This window comes from Oenanthe melanoleuca, chromosome 5 (assembly GCF_029582105.1).
Source record: "Oenanthe melanoleuca isolate GR-GAL-2019-014 chromosome 5, OMel1.0, whole genome shotgun sequence".
In the NCBI taxonomy this organism is placed as follows: Eukaryota; Metazoa; Chordata; class Aves; order Passeriformes; family Muscicapidae; genus Oenanthe; species Oenanthe melanoleuca.
This window is the reverse complement of record NC_079339.1, coordinates 21836962-21856203: the sequence shown is the minus strand read 5'-3', so window position 1 is coordinate 21856203 and position 19242 is coordinate 21836962. Positions and strand designations below refer to the sequence as shown.

At 54.2% G+C, this 19242-nt stretch overlaps 1 protein-coding gene across 1 annotated transcript in view; it reads left to right on the top strand.

Annotated features, from left to right (window-relative positions):
- Window positions 1–6771: 6771 nt before the first annotated feature.
- Window positions 6772–19242, top strand: part of ALX4 (ALX homeobox 4) — a 37724-nt gene continuing 25253 nt past the window's right edge. Inside the window, exon 1 of the mRNA XM_056493878.1 lies at window positions 6772–7686. Coding sequence (XP_056349853.1) covers window positions 7290–7686 — 397 coding nt within the window. The 5' untranslated portion in view covers window positions 6772–7289. The remainder of the gene's footprint in view (window positions 7687–19242) is intronic.

Genomic DNA, 19242 nt, shown 5'->3' with positions numbered 1-19242 from the left:
TGGCCCCGGGACAAGCGTGGGAGCCCAGCGCGGGCACTCCTCGCCCGGGCCAGGAGCTCAGGAACTCAGGAGCTCCGCCGCGCATTAAGCGATAGTCCTGAGCGCTTAAACCGTGCTGGGGCAGCAGACTTTGGCCCAAATCACAAGGAAAATAAGTTTGTAAGTGGTGCACTGTGCTCTTAACATTATGCTGTGATACCTGTAATTGGTAAGCGATTGTTATCAGGGGGAAAAAAGTCGTCACGATTATAATTCCTAGCACTGGGTCAGCAGTTTCTTTATTTTTGTTTAGTTTAGAGATGGTTTAGGAAGCTGCTTGGAGATTACAACGAGAAAGGTGCATTTTTTACAAACAGTCCCGGAAATATCTGCCGGAGAGTAAGGCAAGGAGAGGAGCAAACGAAATTCAAGGGCCGGGCAGCACCGGGGCCGGGGCTAAGCCGGCAGCACGAAGGTTCGGGGGTGCCGAGCAGAGCGCTGCAGAGTGCGGGAGCGGGCGTGGTCTGCCGCCCCTCTCCCAGACATGGAGTGGCCTTGAGTGCCTCATATTTGTAATAAAAAGTATCCGCGCTTCTCTGGGAGAGCTTTTCATCCTCCCTTGGCAGCAGGCACCAGCTGCTGCTCGCCGAGGGATGCTGGAGGTGGCTCTCCGGGCTGGGCCAGCGCCGTCCCCGGCGGCGAGGCCGGGTCTCAGCATCAGGGGCAAGCTCCGTTTCGCTCAACCTCCCCCCTTCCCCAGCGTGTCCCCGTCTCTTCTCCCTCGCCCCGCCGCCGCGGGCTGTCCCGGCTCTGCCCCGCTCATAAAGGTCAGGGGGAGCCGCTCTCGCCGCGCTGACAGGTGCACCAGCTGCCGCTGGATGCCTTCGGCTCGGAGCTCCCTCCTCCCCGACCTCTTTGTTTCAAGCGTAGGGCAAGGAGGACATTCCCAGGCCGACGCACCCCAAGGGGAAATGCCTATCCCGCGGCCCCAAAAGGTCACCAGTGTCGGGGGCTGTCCTTGTCCTGTTCCTGGGAGCAGAGCCAGGACGCTTGGGGCGGTGGGTCCGCCTGGTCCCGTAGCACATCCCCAGGACAGGCGGTGGTACCCAGGGCGCGGTGCCGCATTCCCAGGGCTCCGGCCCGCCGCCTCCCTCAGCTCCCGTGGGTGCTGCCCTGCATCCTCCCGCAGAGCCCGGGGCGAGCTCGGCCTCTATCTCGGTGTTACCGCCCAGACCAGCGCCGCTTCCTCTGAAGGCAGAGCCGCCCTGCCTTCACTGCGCCCGAACTTCTGGCTTAAGCAAAAAATAGCCACTGATTTCAGAGCCTGTGCTGGCAAGGTCACACGCAAAAGGAAAGTATCGAGCAAATTATTAGCAAGTGCATATTTCCCCGCGTGAAGGAATTACAGACAGCCACCAGGGATGACATATTAAATATAGACACTCTTCCCCCGTCCCAGATCTGTTCGGGGTGCTTGGAAGCGGGACGAGCGCGGCTTTAACTCAGCCCGGCTTTACTGTCCAAGCCTGTCTGTGGTCCCCAGACCCGGCTCAGCCCGGACCGGGACACGGTGCCAGGCGGGTGCGCTCACCGCGCCCGGCGGGACATGGTGCGGGGTGCGGGGTGCGGGGTGCGGGGTGCGGGGTGCGGGGTGAGGGATGCGGGACGCGGTGCGGGGTGCGGGGTGCGGAGTGCGGGGTGCGGGGTGCGGGGTGCGCGGTGCGGGGTGCGGGGTGCGGGATGTGGGATGCGGGATGAGGGATGCGGGATGCGGGTGCGGGGTGCGGGGTGCGGGGTGCGGGTGCGGGGTGCGCGGTGCGGGGTGCGGGGGCCGCCCCTGCTCCACCTTCCCATTGGTTCTCACATACTGGCGTCACCCGGGCCCCGCGAGCGCGATGCCAAAAGAGGTGATTTTCCGTGTTTTTCTGGGAGCACTGGGGAAAGGAAGGGATCGAGAGGTTTGTGCTGCTCCGGGGACCCCGGGCTCCGCTGGCCACCCGAACAGCGCAGGGCACAGCCCGTGCGGAGTGGGCCCAGCCGCCCTTCTCCGGCTGTGGCGGCCGCGGGGTCTGTGGGCAGGGCCGGGCACATAAATGCCCTTCGCTGACCGCGGCTGGGAGCGAGCTCCACGCTGTCTGGAAAAGAAAACGAAATTTAAAAACAAAAAAAAGCAAACAAACAACAACAAAAAAAGTTAAGGTAACATAATTCTCGTCTGGAAAGCTCTTGCAGTCCCCTAATGCCCTATGACCTTAGGGACCCGGGCGTCTTGCGAGCGGAGCAGGCCATGGTGGCTCTGGCCCCTCCTGCCACCTCCCCTTGTGCCCGGTGCGGAGAGGGCCGGGGACCTTTGACTCTCCCCCTGCTCCCGAGCACGCACGGAGCCCCCACCAAGCTAAAACCCGTCACCATGAGCTGCTCAGTCCGCGGACCGGCAGCGGGGCAGCCTGCGTCTTGCGGGTCCCTCACCCAGCGACCAAGCAGGTGCCCTCCTTGGTGGCCACATACAGATACACCGGCACAGGTGTGTTGTCCCCGTCCCCGGAGCAGCAGGACTCCGCGCTGCGGAGGGGGCCGAGAGCGCTGCTGCGGGACCACGGAAAGCAGCCGGGCTGAGGGTGAGAGCCTGCGGGAAGCGGAGATCTCTTGCTGAGGTGGCAGTGAGAGGCAGCCGGGCGGGATTTAAGGAGATGGATGAGAGAGCTTTGCCCGCACAAGCCCAGGGAGGCAGAGGCTAGCCTGGCCAGCATCGAAGCCTGGTCCTTCCTTTTTCCCGGAAAGGACGGGAGCGGGTCAGCTTCAGTTCTCTGCAAGCGCTGTGGTTACACGAGGAACCTGTTTTAACAACATTTGTTGTTTATTCCCGAGGTAAGGCTCAAAAGGCAGGACAGCAAAGCCCCCGCAGCGCGCAGCTCAGGCCCCAGCCGGTGTCCGGCAGGAAGCAGGAGCCAGAGCGCAAGGCGGCAGGTACCGGCCGGACAGTCACTGAGCAAGCTCCACTCCCGAAATAAAGATGCAACCTTCGTCCTGCTGGGGAAAAAAAAAAAAATAAAAATGTTGGGGGAGATTAGCACCAGTACTTTTTTCCCTCACTCCCCCCTTGCAGTGGTGTTATAAATAGGTCGCCTTCAGATCTCGGTCCAGTACAAAAGGAGCCCGCAGCTCTGAAGTGACCACACAAACCAATCCGTTGGGGAAACAAATTCGAAACAGTTTCCAAGAGCAAGTCTCTGCCAAAGTGCCAGGAGGAAACGGTGTGAAAGGTACCCCCTCTCTCCGTCCCCCTCTCCAGTGAAATGACCCCGGTCCCTGAACCGAGATTTTACTCTCCCACGGCTTAGAGGTGGGGACAGGACCTGGGGTGCAGGATCCGGCACCCCGGAGTCCTGCCGTGACTCTCCTCAGCCATCCCCCTCCACCCTGGCTGAAGCCATCGGGAATACCAGGAGGACGGTGAAGGCTTGAGGGGACATCGCGGGTTTCCCTCGACGGTGGCTGGGAAATTGGGGAAGAGCATTCTTGCCTCCTCCCCCCGGCCTCCTGCGAGAGCCGGGCTCGTCCCCGCAGCCGTCCCGCCTGCCCGCTCTCCGCTGCCGAGCCCGGCGTGCAGGGACCAGCGGAAACCTCTGCTTTCCCCTGGATTTGACACAAGCCTGAGTGTTTAAATCACACGGGTATAAAGATTTATTTTTCTTCCAGAAATCGAAATGCAGGATATTCCCGCCATCGCCTGCGCCTCGCTCCGGGTCCTCACCCGGGAGTGACGCCCGCCCTTGCCTCGGCGGAAAGGAAACAGCTCCTCGGAAACAAGCCAGTCAGGGTTGGCCTGGGCTGTCCCTTCTCCCTGGGGTGTCACAGGTAGGCGACACCTGGAACTCCCGATACTGCAGATTCTTGACGATTCCCGCATCTATTACTCAGTCGGTGTGAGCTGCCGTCCATAAAGGCGGGACCGGTTGGCTCTCATATGGGCTCCCGCAGCTCATGGGGGAGAAGGAACCCTCAGGAGTGACCCCAAAACCAACAGAGACCGTACCTGAAAATTGTCCCTATAAAAAACCCACGTACACATGGAATTGGCAACCGGTTACTACGGCGCGCAGCCCTTTCGGCCGCTCTTTCTCCCTTCCTTTTTGGATGCATTTGATACAGGGACAGGACAGGTTTGGGGTCACTCGGAGGAAAAATTATGAGATCGCGTTTCAAATGGTGCGCGTCCCTTGGTGCCCTTGCTCTGCGGGTCCCGGGTCCCGCAGCCGGGAATGCGGGGAGACCGGGCGGGCAGAACTTCGCGGGATGGACACGGCCGTCCCGGCTGCGCCGCCACACGCGGCTCCATCGCCGCGGTACACGGAGGGCGGCCACAGCCTCCGTGCGCTTTGCTACTCGCAAGGCTCCGCTCCCGGCAAACGGGGGCTGAGGGGAATCCCCCGTCACACTTGCTGAGGGAACTGCTCGCCAAATCTAGTCCAGCTAAACGAAGACAGTCAGGAAAAGCGATTTCCCGGTTATTCCCCCCCTCGCCCGCTAAATCGCCAGGTATTTGCGTACATCCTTTCCCCCGGTAACGATTCCCGAATTAACCTTCCGCTTCTGGGGACGCAAACTGGCTCTCAGACAGAGGGTTCCATTGCTGTCCTTTCCGAGCGCTGAGGATTAGCCCTGATTTGACATTAATGGATTTTTCGTTATAATTTAATGCAAGGAGGGGCTAGCCGAGCGTTCTGACCGAAAGGACACTGGGCAGCCCTCCTTCGGGTCGGCCACCCTGCACTTCCTCTGCGAGCCAGTGCATTGCAGCGTTTCTTTAAAAATTACATATATATGTGTATGTGTGTGTATGTATACATATATGCATATGTGTGTGTGTGTGTGTTTATAATCTCCTGCCCGATCCCCAAATCTCTCCGTTTAGTTTTTTTTGCTCTTGCTGTTGTTTAACCTTGCCGAAGAGAAATCCCGAGGCCGAGTATAACGCTGTAGCATCGAGAACTGCCCTCTCATCATTTCTTTCAGACTTCTTTTCCGTTCCCCCAAAAAATCGCAGGGAAGGAACAGGGAAACCCGTATTTAAAGTGCCACTCCGCTGTGAGTGACGCTGAGGGTCGGCTGCGGAGGAGCTGGGGATGCGAGAGCAGAGCTGCTACCGGTGCCCAGGGCAGCTGCCCTTCGGCGGAGCCGCTCGCAGGCTGCCGGCACCGGCAGTACCCAGGCTCCCTTAGCCGCCCCGAAGCGGATTTTAGAAATGCTTTCATGCATAGAGTTGGTTTGGTTTTTATTATGTCGTGGACGAGGGAAAGAAAGGGGCCTGCAGTGGGGTGGGTGAGTTTGGGAGGGGAAAAAGAAAGGACCAGAAAAGAATTAAGTAGAGGTAATAAAGAGAATAAGGAAGGCAAATCCGCTGAAAGCTTTCTTGGACTAGAAAACTCAGCGAGCCCGGCCTTGCTCTGAGAGAAACTCGCAAAATGGTTTAAAATCTCGTAAATGAATCCGTCTCTGGCTGTTTTTAACGACGACGTAGCTAGAAATCCCTTCTGCATCTGGGGGGCGAGGGGTGGGAGCCTATTTTTGTCAGATCCGAGCTAATGAAAACGGCGGTGCTGGTCTTGCTGGTGGAGCAAAGGCCTGGAGGGTGGCGGTGGCCACGGGCCCCTCCCGAGCCGCATCCCGGGGATCGCATTCTCATTCTGCCGTCCCGCTCCCCCTTGAGCCGCATCCCGCTCCCCCCGCACACACAGATATACAGTCACACAGATGAAAGCCACGAGTCCCCCCCGCTCTGAGCGGGAGAAGGGAGGACACACGGGGGGAGCCCGCTGGGAGCCCGGAGCAGCCGCCGGTGCCCCCGCTCCCCTCCCGCAGCCGCGCTCCCGAAGGGGTTAAGGTTCTTCTTGTCTTCCCTTTCCATCACTCTTTTTTTTTTTTCATTTCGTTAAACTCTTTTCTTTTCTTTTCTTTTCTTTTCTTTTCTTTTCTTTTCTTTTCTTTTCTTTTCTTTTCTTTTCTTCTGAAGAACTGTGGATTTAGTTTGCGTAATATCTTTATTACTGAAAACTTCAAGGTAAGTGAGCAATAGAAACCAGATGTGGGGATGAGAGGAAGGCAGGGTAAGAGTAAGTAAGGGGTAGCAGGAGTTAACTGGGGGAGGAGGGGAATCAGGTTGAATGGGGCGGAGGGGGGGGGAAGGACGACGAAAGGTGAGTATTGATTTATTTTTAAGCTCTTTCTGGGTTGTAATTGACCCCTCAAACCAAAAAGGGCTCCTGTCAGCCTCTGTCCCTTTGCAAGTCACCTCTGGCAATCCCAGAAGCTTGGTCCAATTCTGTGTGCATGGTGACCCTCTTAAAATCCGTCCCTGCTGCCCTCCCATTTGGATCCAGTAGTTTTACACCCGAAGAGAGCATGTTTTTAGAGGTAAATAAATAATGACCATCATAAACATGTGGCGAGACCCGACGGAGAGCTCGCCCGGCTCTGTGCGGGGCAGCAGCCGCACCGCCGTGCATGGTAGTGAAACGGCAGCGCTGGGAGAGCTGTCGGCCCTGAAGGGGTTAACGGCAGGGGGGAGGCTTAAAGGCAGATAGCTGCGGGGAAAATCCCTATTGCCTTTAGTAGAGACGTGGGGGTCGCAGAGGCGAGGGTCCCACAGCTGGGGCAGTGAGCAGAGGAGAGAGCCCGAGCGAGCAGAGCGTGTCACGACCATTAAATCGTCCCCGGTGCTTTCGCCGGCGCGGATCCCGCACTCATCCCTTCGTGGTGTTTATGTCGTCTGCTTGATTTTCTGTTTTTTAATCATAAAATTTTTGGGGCTGTTTTGTTTTTGTGGTATAGTTTATTTTTTATTTTTTTTAAAGCAAAAGATATGACCTCCACCTTCCCTCTGCTTCCACACACTCCCAAACACACAGACACACTCACACACACCCCTTCCTGGGCCCCCTCCCCTCCACTGTCATCATCTACATATTAATTGGGGGAGAGGTCTCCCTCTCTCTCTTTTTTTTTTTTTTTTTTTTCCTATGTGGTGGGGGGGAAAGTGCAGAGAAGAGCCTCTTTAGAGTGTAGTTTGGAGGAAGACACGGAGGGCGAGCGTATGTGAGAGAGGGAGGGAGGGAAAGGAAAAGACCCCTTTTACTGTGTGAGAACTTAAGGGGGTTTGGAGATCTGTTCAGCTTTCACGAACATCTGAATCCTCTTAGAGCTCCCCGGCCCAGCTGTGAGTGTGTGTCTATGCGAGAGGGAGAGAGAAAGAGTGGTTCCTGGTGCCCCTCCAAGCGCATTAAGGACACTCGGGCCTTTTAATTTTAGGAATGAATGCTGATACTTGTGTTTCTTATTGTGATCCGGCTGCCATGGATTCCTACTACAACGCAGCCTCCCAGGACACAGAAGGCTCCTCGCCTTTTAGGGCATTTCAAGCAAGTGACAAGTTCAGCCCTACTTTCCTGGCCAGCAAAGGACAAGGCTTTGGTGACAGCAGCTCTAAGTGCCGGAGCCGCTACAGCCAGCAGGAATGTCAGTCCCTGGATGGCAGCGTGCAGGCTCCCGGCTCTGCCGGCTCTCCGGCCTCCTTTAACAAATACCCTCCGCAGCAGCAGCCGCCGCACCTCTACATGCAGCGAGGCCCCTGCAAAACCCCCCCGGACAGCAACATCAAGCTGCAAGAGAGCAGCGGCCACAACGGAGCCCTGCAGGTCTCCTGTTACGGTGAGTCCTTGGCGTGCGGCGGGGAAGCACTGGAGGCGAAAGCGGAGAGAGACTCCCGGGCCTGGGAAGGGCCTCCCGGGAGCGTGGGGGGTGGCTGCCTGGCAGGACAAACCCTGCCGGGGTCAAGGAGACCTTGCCCGGCTCCGGCGCGCAGCCCCCTCTCGCCGCAGCGGGGCCGCTGTGCCCCACCAATATCTGTCTTCATTCCCAGCCGGGTCTGGAGCCCGCGATGCCCGCGGGAAGCCGCCCTTCCCCCGTGTCCCGCTTAGCCGTGGTCCGAATCGTAATTTCGGAATGCGGGCGATGGGCTCCCGCAACGCGTCAGCTCTTGAGCAGTGCGGGGAATTCCGCGGAAACCGGGACAGGAACAGAGAGAGCGGAGCGCCAGGCTGTGCAATGTGCTCTCCGCGGGGATCGCTTTCCGCAGAAAGAATTTATGAAAAATTTCGCCGAAATCATCACTTTTCGCGGTAACGGACTCTCGTGTCTCTCATTTTTTCCCCTAATTGCCACTCCCCTAATTGATTTCTGCCCGGCTGCAGATAACCCCCCTCGCATCCCCTCCGTGGGTCATTAGTTGCAATTAAGACACTCCCTCGCGCTGGCGCTCGACAGTACAGCCGGCAACGGGGGCGCTTCTCCTGTCGTTTCCGACCGTGGCTTTAAAAGGCTCCTTCGGGAGGTTTCCGCTTTATCGGGGCGGTTAGGGAAAAGCAAAACAAACAAACAGCCCCCCAAAAACAAACAAACAGAAAATTTCAACAATTAAACAAATAACCCCCCCCCCCCCTTCCCCCTAAGTTTTCCCAAGACGAGAAGGTGGAAATGAAAGCTCTTCCTTTCCCTCCCGGTGATCTGTCTACGGGCAGAGGGGCTGCCCCGTCTAGATTCAGAGCGTGTCTCCGCTGACGGGGGCCCGTCCTCAATGCGTTAGTCCCAAAGGCAAGGACGGCTACAGTACCGTGTCCATCCAAGGAGACTCTGAGACTGGCAGTGACTATGGACTGGGGGCACACAGGAGGTGGAAGAGGTCCGGGTCAGGCCCGCAATCCCACTTCTAGGCTCTCGCCGTCGTTTGAGCGCTCTTTGCCCTCTTTACCCTTTCCCCCCATCTCTAGACTTAAAAGAGGGTAGAGGTTTTCTATTTCTGCCCGTGTCCCAAACCCCAGCTTGCCAGGTCGCCTTCAGGCGCCGTCTCTTGCCCCCTCCTTGCAGCTGGGGTGTCTCCGGATCCAGGTCCACAGCCCCCGTTCCCTCACGCACAGGTGACTCCTCTCCACATCCAAAGGACATGAAGTCCTCTCCGTAGAGACGTGCCCGGGAGCCGCAGGCACAGCCCAGCTATACCGCTCCGGGACAGGCTCCTGCCCGGACCCGCACGGGTCCTTCCCGCAGCCATCCTCCCGCGGGTATCTCCTCACCGGGCCGCGGAGTGCCACGAGGCCTCTCTTTGAGAGCTGTTTACACACTTTTTCTGGCCAGAACTGGGGCTTTGACCCTCTCCTACGGCCCCTCTCTCCCCTGCACTTTCCCCGTGGGCGGACAGCCCTCCCCAGCGTCAGGCCCGCTCCGCATCCGCGGAGGCTGCTGGGTCAGCCCGGGCTCCGCGGGAAAGGACGCACAGAGACCCGCGGGGTGCAGGAGACAACCGGTCCCCGCTCCCTCTGGGAATGGGATCCCAGGCAGCCCCCCGAGCCTTCCCCGCCGCCCTGACATCCTCTCTCTGTTAACCGGCTCTCTTGTTTTCGTAGGTTGCAAAGCCCAGGGCGTCGGCATAGCCTGTGATGACACATTACAACCCCCCGGTAGAATCACGCGAGTTTATTGCCCTCCTAACACCGCCGGGGTTCCCCGGATTTATTTTCAAGCGAGGTTCGGGGTTCTGCTTCAGTGGGAGCCCGGCGGCGGGTGGCCCGGCCCGGCCCAGACCGCGCTCGTTGTGAGCCCCTTGTGATGTGGCTGGGGACGGTGGGCTATAATGAGAGACACATGGTTCGGCAAGGATAATTAATAGCAATAGTGATAATAGTAGTGCTTAATGGTTGAAGAGAGAGACTCGCTAATAACAGACAGATCGGGGTTTCGCGGAGCGACTGCAACATCCATAGGCGCTTCTCCGCCTTTTCCCAAACCGCGAGACCACCGCGCCGGGTGCGGGAGTTGTGCCCGAGGGACCCCGCCAGGGCTAAAGGGAAGGGGGAACCTCCGAGTGGGGGCAGATCCCCTCGGTGCTGGGGAAGCGAGCCGTTCCCTGCAGCGGGCACAAGCGCGGCCAGCCAGCGCACACGGCAGTCGAGGCGGGCGAGCAGAGCTGCCCGCAAGGTTTGCTCGGGAAGCCGGGCACGGGCGGCTGTCCCGCTGCAGCTCCGCCGCTGGTGCTGCGTGCGCGCTGGGCAGAGAAGGAGCGCGGCGGGGACCACGGGATCCCCGCGCCCACTGTTGTCCCGGCCTGAGCAGGATGCTGGACGCCGTGACTGTAAACCCCTCAGTTCAAAAACAACAAAACCCAAAAAAAAGAGGGGAAATAAACCCCAACTAAGCCAAACACAAACCAACCAGCAGGCAGGCTCTCCTGCCAGACGATACTCAGGCAGCCGGCTTGCCCGCGCCCGTAGTTGCGGCGGGCCCACCGCCCGGCCCGGTCCGCTCCTGGGGGTGCTGCTCCCCGCACGCTGCCCGGAGCTCTCGCCTCCGCCTTTCCCCCGCTCCCTGTGGAGGCCCGGGGCGAGCCCGGAGCCGAGCCTGGGAGCTGAGGCGGGGACCGGGCCGGCGGGGCACGGCGGGCATGGCGCGCACTCCGCATAATGGAGGAACAGGGTGTCCCCTCCTTTTTTTAGTTGTTTAATTCCATTTTATTTCTTTAATAAACAAGTCTTTTCGAGTTATAAAAAGCCCGAGCCTGCCATCTATTGCTCTCGGCTTCTATTTCTAGATCTAAGACCTTCCACTGCATTGTACGGATAAATATAGGCCAGGGAGAGCAGCGGCCGTAAATACACGGAGGACACGGACGGCAATATTCGGAGCGCTTCCAGCCCGGCTGCTGGCAGGGACAGTGGCACCGGGTGGCCCTGGCTCTCGGCCGGGCTCCCCGCGGTCCCCTTGCAGAGGTGGCTGCCAGCCTGTCCCTATGGGATTCTCGGCACGGCTCCTCCTGTGCCTGCCCGGAGCCCGCTGTCCCTGCGCTGCTGCGGGCCGGCAGGCTAGCACTGCTCACCCTGCTTTACCCGCCTCGGATAGGGGTACGGGTTATTCCGCAAACCAGCACGGACACTGAAAGCCGCATTCTTAAAAAAAGGTCATACAGTCAGAGAAACTTCAAGGCTGGAAGAGACCTTCAAGATCATCTAGTCCTGAGAACAGGTTATATATCTTGGCTTAGGAGGGGAAGAAGCTTTCGGATGATTTATGTGCTGTAGTAATCTGACTTGCTATTTCTACCGTGTGGAGCTGAAGTAAGTTATATTTCTTGAAACATATGTATTCACACAACCCTATACACACAGAAATGTATACGTATATTGCTGTCTAGAAACACCGGCTGGAACAAAATCCTTTTGGGAGTGAAGGCGAATGTGATGGGGATATTCGCTCAAAGGAAACAGGAGAAAGGAAACGGCTTTCTCTAACAGAGGAAATTCTATAAGTACCGTGTTATGCAAATAACGACCATTTTTTTATTTAGCTAGCAAATAAAAAGTGCGGCCCTAAGCGCGTTATTATTAGAAGTACAGAAAGCCACTGCTGTAGGAATCGGAGGCTCGCTGCGTGCTTTTTAAATTGACACTTTTAATGGATTTCTCCTCCTCCTCCTTCCCTGATGTAATGTAAGCTGCAGGCTCGGCAGGAATGAGCTCGCTGGCGGTCCCTCTCCGCCTCCCGCGAGAGACCGCTCGCTGCCAGGCGCTCGGGGCTCCCCGCGGCGCTCGCAGAGCCCCCGCCGATGTTCGAGGGCTCCGAGGAGCTCGCCGTGCTCCGGGGAGGGCCGGCGGCGTCTCCCCTTCCCCCGGCTTCCTCCGCAGCCCCCGGCCCGGAGCCGGACGGGGTAACGGGGCCGTGTGCTCGCTCCCCTTGCCGTGTCCCCGTCCGGGCCGCCCTGTCGCGATTCCCCGCAGGAGCGGCTCTGCCGGGACAGGGATGGCGGTCCCTGCCCCTCGCCCGCCGAGAGCCCGGGCTGCAGGGGACTTGGGGACGGGTGTCCCGAATGCGGCGGCCCTTCGGTCCTGTCTCCCTCCCCTCGCCCTGCGGCTTTGATCTCGGCTCCTGCGGGCTCCTTCGACGCGGCTGAGCGCAGGCGGGGTGCGGGCCTCCCCCGCACCTCTCCCGGCCGGGGCGGCGAGATGCTGCTGCCCCGATCCCCGCGGGGAGCGGCCAGAGAGTATAAAGGGGAGAAGTGCGCGGGAGGCAGGCGCGAGTGGGGAAGGGGACCAGGCGGATGTGATCCAAGCTGGCATCAGGGAGCAGAGCCGGCCAGCGCAGCCAGGAGGGCGGGAGGCGAGGAGAGCTGCAGGGAGCAGGGCGGCAGAGCCGGCCCTTCCCTCCCGCCGATGTGGGACCGGCTGCCCGGCCGGGCTCGGCCGCCGGCTCCCGGCGTGCTGCTGACGCCGCCCTGGCAATAGCCCTCTCTTTTCCACAATAGGGCCACCAGATCTGCCATTCAAGGGTTCCGGCACCCTCCCAGGGAGGGGAGGGAGCTCTCGCCAGGAGTTTGGCTAAGCCTGTGTTTGAACAGACACTCGGAGGTGCGGGATCTCCTCCGCGGAAACCTGCGGGATTTCCTCAGGGAGCCAGACGCGAAGGTAGGGCTCACGTTCCTTACCCCTAGGGCCGCGCAGGAAGGTTTATTCGCGGCTCTTCCCTAAAGGTGTTTTGCGTTTCTCTTGAATTGGACGGTAGATCTGGCTGGAGGCTTTTATAGGATTCCTAACCCGAACTGTTTAAAACACTTATGTGTCAAAGGACCGGGAGACTCCCTCCCCCTGTATCCATGCCGCTCCCTCCTCGCAGGAAGATTTCTTTTTGCACTAGAGTTGTTTATTTTCGACTTGTCCGCTGCTGATTGGAATTAACTCCGCTTTAGCCCTACACTTCAGCAGCGCACTCCTGTAAAACCAGCAGGACTTTACCAGCAACAAGAAGGTGCGGAAAGAAAGAGTCTTAAAACTTTTACTAGTGTTAATTTTTTTGAAAGCAACACAGAGCGAAGCAGACGAGAAAAATACTGATGGAGAGAGAGATTTGGAGATGCTTATTGGAGTGCGTTTTTTTTCCTAAGGGTTTGGTGTAGGAGTCCTATTAACAATATATGCTGATGCCAGATAGCGCAAATGAGCTGTGTGTGTGTTATCTGGAGCTGCAGGCTGTTTATTTTGTGCAGCCTTTTGAGTGTACATTCAGTGTGGTTGCATGACTAACTGGCTGGAGTGATTCACTGGCTGCTTTATGGGTGACTGCTCAAAACAAGTTGTGAATCAAAAGAGATTTCTTTGGCTGTGGTTTCTAACCTCCCAAGTTAAATGCACCCACGGTTTAAGGGGAGCTAATGTGCAGACTTCAATCCCTTAGATCGTGAGGATTTATTCATTTTCCAAGCCCTGCGTTCAAAGCCATGATGACTTTCCCTTGTAAGAAGGAGGTGGTGTCTGAGCGGCTCGGAGCCAAGGTCTGCTGCTAAAGGACATCTCCAGACCTGTCCATTCGGTCACCCTTGTTCCCGGCCCTTTTGCCAGTTTTTCTCCCTGGAGTCCTTAAGATGCTTTATTATTTGTTCAGGGCATTTTTGCAGCTTGGCGATTCTCGGGTAAAAAGTGTGAATGTGTCTCGGGGCAGTCAGAGGCTTTTATTCTCATTTTACCTTTGGAAAAACCGACTCTTGGAATACCCGAGTGGCTTGTGCAAGGTGAAGCTGTGGCCACTCAGTGGCATCAGTGTGACCTTCGCAGGGCCGTGGCTCCGGCAGAAAGAGGCACTCAGCCGGCTTGAGAAGGAGCCGCTGCTGGAGTCGGGAACTCACGGAGTAGGGGTCCCGTCCGTGATTTTGTAGGGGCTTTTACTCAGGTTTCTCAACAGTAATGTCCTTATTCTGTGCAAAAAGCTGTAAACAATCCGTGTGCTCTCATATCCTCGGGTTTTTCGGTGTGCAAAAATAGGCTCAACCTGCCAATCCACGTTATTGGTGTAATCTTTAGAAAACAACTCATCAGCGTAGGCAACCTATATTGGCCAACACAAGATATGAGTTGTGCTTTTCAGAAAATGCTGAGCAATCCCTGCCCCAAAAGTCATATGTTTCTGAGGTACTCCTCCTACACATCTGAAAAACAAATCCCATCTCAATTTTTAATCATGTTGAAAAGCACAGGTCTAATATCTTTATATAAATATATTTCCAACTGGAAAAAAAGAGATAGTTCTAGATTAGGAAAAGCATGAGTGGCAATGCAGCTGATATAGGACCCCTGTGACTCGAGAAACACTTACTAAGAGATGGGTGGAAATACTTCATATTAATAAAATGTCAGAGCAATTTATCATAATTGCATGTGTCTCAGCAGCCCTAACTTGTAAAAGAAAGTTCATAAGTAAAGGAAGAAAGCTACTTACATAAAATAAATAAATTACCTCCACTTTATTTTCTGTGTAAGTTCAGATGATTCAATGTTATTATACATACTGGTGAAATTGCTTGGCCATATTTTTCATTCATGCTTGCAAATAATCTTCATATTTTGACTGTCACATAAGTAGACAGAATGTGAAAGAGCAATTATGTGTCACCATGATAATTCTAAGGTCATTTTTTGGTCAAAGAGAGGAATCAGTGGGAAATAGGGTAAGTGGATGGAGAGAGGAAGGAGAAGAGATTAATGAGGAGAAGCAGGGGAAGAAGAAGAGGAGATATCTTGGATGGGTAATAAGCAGTGACAGACTCAGAACTATTATGGAAGGTAGTCTGCGACTGATTTTATGAACGATCTAAGTATGAACCCACCAGTATAAAATTCTTTATGTCTCCCTCAAGGATAGCTGTGATTCTACGTTTTGTAGCTGCTGTCTTCAGGTCCCAGCAGGACTTAGTCATGACAAGTTGGTGTATCATGAGATAAGGTCTCTCATCTGCACGAACTGAAGACTGTTGCATTATCCAACTCAGTATTAAATGTTTATTTAAGTCTGTTTGTATCTAATATTTTTTAAATGAAGATGCAGTTTAAGTGTTATTCTTTTTACATTTAATCTGCTTATTAGAGACAGATGGTTGAATCAGAATTATTTCTGAAGATATTCTTTATTAGCAAGAGCTGGGGTCATTAGCTGTAAGGCAGTGGGTGAGCTGGTGGTGGAGCCTGAGAGGTAAGCTGGTTTACTCACCAACAGACTGCGTGCTGTGTGCTGAGCCCGGGTGCAAACTCTGTGGGACCTTTATTTAGTGCAAGTCTGAAAACCCTACAAAAACCAAAGGGCAGGGAGTCAACAGCATCAAGGCCCATCAGAGAAGTGCTATCAATGAGGAATGAGGAAACTGAGGAAGAGAACAAATGCTTTGGGCAGACTGGTGTCAGGGGGGAATAAAATAAATTTGTAAGGTCTCAGTATAACTCCTATCTGATTGCTGTTGTTCCCCATCTGAGCTCTAGGCACAAGCACTGCTGCCTAAAAGAAATATCTCATGTTACATCAGTTTCCCCCTGTAGTGGAAGCAGTTCCCTCGGGACTTTGAATATTGACTGACTGCTTCACCTGGGAGCTGTAACATCGGTTTTAGGGTAGGATGCTGTTTCCAGAAAGGGAAATGGGGAACTGTATTCATTCTTTTGGTGCAAGAGAGATCAGATAACAAAAATGCTTACAGATATCTAATCTATTCAGGAGCAGTGGGAAGTGAAAGAAATTCACACCAGAATCAAATCAAGACAGGCCAAAGTTGTATAGTATGCACAGGGAAAAAGTGCAGTATTGAGAATTTTCCCTGAAAGCATCGAAAGCAGTCATAGGACAACTCTGTTCTAGGATAGTGCTCAGAGAGGTCTGCAAGACTATGACTCTGTAAGGTGTTGAGGAATGTGTGTGACACTGGTCAGAAGCTGTTTTACAAAACAGGAGAAATAGGAAAATATTGCTAAGCCCAAAACTTAATATGAGACCTGTGCCACAGCAAGGTTTCTGAAAGAAAAACATTTCAAAAATTACACCACAGGCTTACAGAGGTACCAGCCTGCTGGGCATGGAGCTGGTCTCAGGCTGCTGGGTCTGCCAAGTGGGGATGGGTCACCTATGAGATTGGTCCTTTCCAGTGTGTGTGCATAAGCCCACAGCATCAGGTTTTTCCTGCCCCAGAGATGCCACTCAATAAATACTGTACAGGAGGCTGATGCATGTCCATTCCCACTGAGCAACTGACTGGAAAGAGGAACTGGGCAGAGCCTTGTTCTGCAGAGCTTGTTCCCAGTGGAGAGCCTGAGGCCCAACGGTGGGGCAGGGTATGCCCTAGAGCCTGGACCACAGTGCTGGTCTGCAGCTCACTGGAGCACTGTGCCGTTCTGTTCCAGCCTTCCCTGGGAGGGTGCATGCCCAGACTCTTCCTGGAGCAGAGTCAGGAGCATGGCTGTGGCAAGGACCCATAGCTGAGAGCTGAGAAGCACTGTGCTATAGACATAACCTGGCTTATCAAGATTTGGTCTGAACCTGGTAAGCAGATTGGAGCCAGATATCACTCTGAGCTAGACAGGACATAGCCAGATGCTAGGAGGCAAGAGGAAGAACCTACCTAAATTGGCAGAGGACCTGCAGACATTCTGTGTTTCTTACATCTCCAGTAAGGACTTCCAAGATAAATAGCCAATGGACCAATTGCTAGACAGTTAGGCAGATTATGCAGAAGGCCAGAAACACTCCATGAAGCTGTGGGATTTATGGCTGATCTTAAATATTGAGTTTCAGGTCTTGAACAGAAGTTGGAAAACTGCTACTGGAAGAGAGGAAAGCTGGTTGCTTTATGTAGGTATGAGGTTTTGTGCTAGAGAAATTAGTATTTCCATCCAGTTCATACCCCTTCAAGCTGTTAGAAAAAGGGACTTATGAAGGATAGAAAGCAATGGGGTATTGGCTGCAACATCAATCATGAGTGCAGCAACTCACTTAACTGTGGCTCTGTTGAGGATGGGAAATATCCACAGAGAGAGTTGATGTAAATATATGACTGGTCAGGACAAGCCTCATAAAAATCTACTGAAAGGCCCAAAGTCAGCTCAGGAAACAGAGGGACCTGTAGCTGCACATGCAAAGTTGGGTGATGCTGGTTTTAAGTTAGAGTTGAAGCTATAATAAGGTTTATTTGTGCCTAGGCTTGGATATTATGTTGGTATCCAGACAACCCTGATGTTCCCTTGTAGCCTTTAATTAGTTTAGTTTTGTGACTGGTTGTCCCAGAAATCCCATTTTCCTTGGCTAAGATGGTAAAAATTGGAGATCTTGGTTGAACAACCTTTTCCTCCATTTGTCAGCAGTCCACTTCAGAGAGTGGGCAATGGGAGTAGCCAAGCACCACAACAAGAGTTTATCACCTATGTAATTTAAAGGCATCACAGGGGCTCATTCAGGTATGGAATTTAAAGATGAAATGTGTAGGAGATGGGAAAGTAAAAGAACATATGACAAACACTCGTGAGAGCTCATTATCACCAAAACACTCTAAAAAGAGGTCCTGATGTTTTCCAATGATGTCTTGAAGTTGTAAAATTTTAGTCATGCCATGAGATAACCGCTTTTGAGGAAACTGCAGACAGATGATGCAAAATTACCACAAGGAGGTGTGATGCTTTTGTTGCATGTGCTGTACTTCTAAAGTGGGTCCCCAAAGATGGGGAGAACCCCTACTGCAGCTGGTCATGGAAACCAGAGAGGGAGATGATGGGACAGTCCAGCATGTAGTCCTCCCCCTTGCATGGGTCTGAGGGAAGGCAGGGACTGAGGAAAGTGTCCTTGCTGGCAAAAACTGCATGCAGAGACCAGACTGCTGGGATCCAGGAAATTGCTGAGCATAGCCAAGGTGGGAGATGAGCTAACAGTGAGCACACACATCACTGTGGCTGGGACCTGGTCAGTCAGCACCAGGGCTTTCAGCCTGCAGTGCTTTCCTTCAAAAACACAGCTCATGTGAGAGAAAGAGGTTTGGGCAATCTGCTTGTGGTGCCTGCCTCTGAGGGCAGGCCCTGAGCTGTCTCTTTGAGCTTCTACACAGTTTTGGGACCTCATCAGCTCTCCTGGTTAGAAAAGAAGGCCAGCAAGAGCTTTGCTGTGTGATACATTAACCAGAGGGTGCTTGTGTCTTACCATTACTAGATAATATCTGGGATGTGCCTCACTAGGTTCATTTTGGTTTCCACAGTGAATATCTGGAGGTGAAAATGGCTTTCATGTTAGCACAAGTCCAGAAAGCACTGTGGTGTGGGTCTGCCATCCCCTGTGTGCAGCAGCCCTCCCTCAAGAGCCCAAGACAGCAGGCACTGCACAGGCAGCCCCCAGCCCCTGTGGCACAGATGGGATGTCCTGGTGTGGGGTGAGCCCCTTAATAGGAACCAATGGTGTTTTATAAACAGGCTGTCATGAGCCCCAGGCTGCCAAGCTAAATTGAACCCAGGGCAAGGTGAACTGCTGAAGAGAGGCATAGCATGCACCCTGGGTAAACTCAGCCAGGAGCAAAGGGGCAGAGCTTCCCAAAGTCAGGGAAGGGAGCACAGAACTGCCAGCCTGTCTGGCCTTGCAGGGCACAGATCCTGCTCCTGGAGGCTCAGCTGCAGGCTTGCCAGGATTACAAAAGCTCCACATGCCCCTTGTGAGAAGAGAATGCTACCCTGACAGTGAAAGGAGAGCAGCCAGGCATTTTCAGGGCTGAAGCAGTTTCCATTGAACACAGCTGGAGGTGCCTGTGGGGTCGGAACAGCACTGACACAAGAGCACAGTCACCAAAGACTAGTTCTGCCAGTGCCTTGTTCAAAGGCTTTTTTTTTTTTTTTTGTGCAGATACCTCCCTCAGCAGGGCAGCAAGAAAAAACTGAGGCTGCATCCTTTTTTACCTCCTTCTTCCACAATGTGCAGGGATGAAAACTCTCCTATTTCATCCATAGATGTAAGTTTGCAAGAGCAGAGTTCATGGAACTAAGGGGGAGTGTTCTTCAAAAAGGCTTCTAGTGTCAAACAAGGTGTGATTAAAAAAACCAAACCCTTACTTGGCAACCTTGTCTGCTTTGTGACTCTTTTCAGACTCTGGTGATGGTGGGAAAGCTTGGAATTTAAAGATAAAATGTTGTATAGGAGATGAGAAAATAAAACAACATATGACAAGCACTTGTGAGAGTTCATTATCACCAAAACACTCTAAAAAGAGGTTCTGATGTATTTCTATGATGTCTTGAGGTTGAAAAGTCTTTAGTCAAGCCATGACAGAGCTGCTTTTGAGGAAAATGCAGACAGATGATGCAAAATTACCACAAGGAGGTGTGATGCTTTCCTTGCATGTATTGTATTTCTAAAGTGGGTCCCCAAAGATGGGGAGAA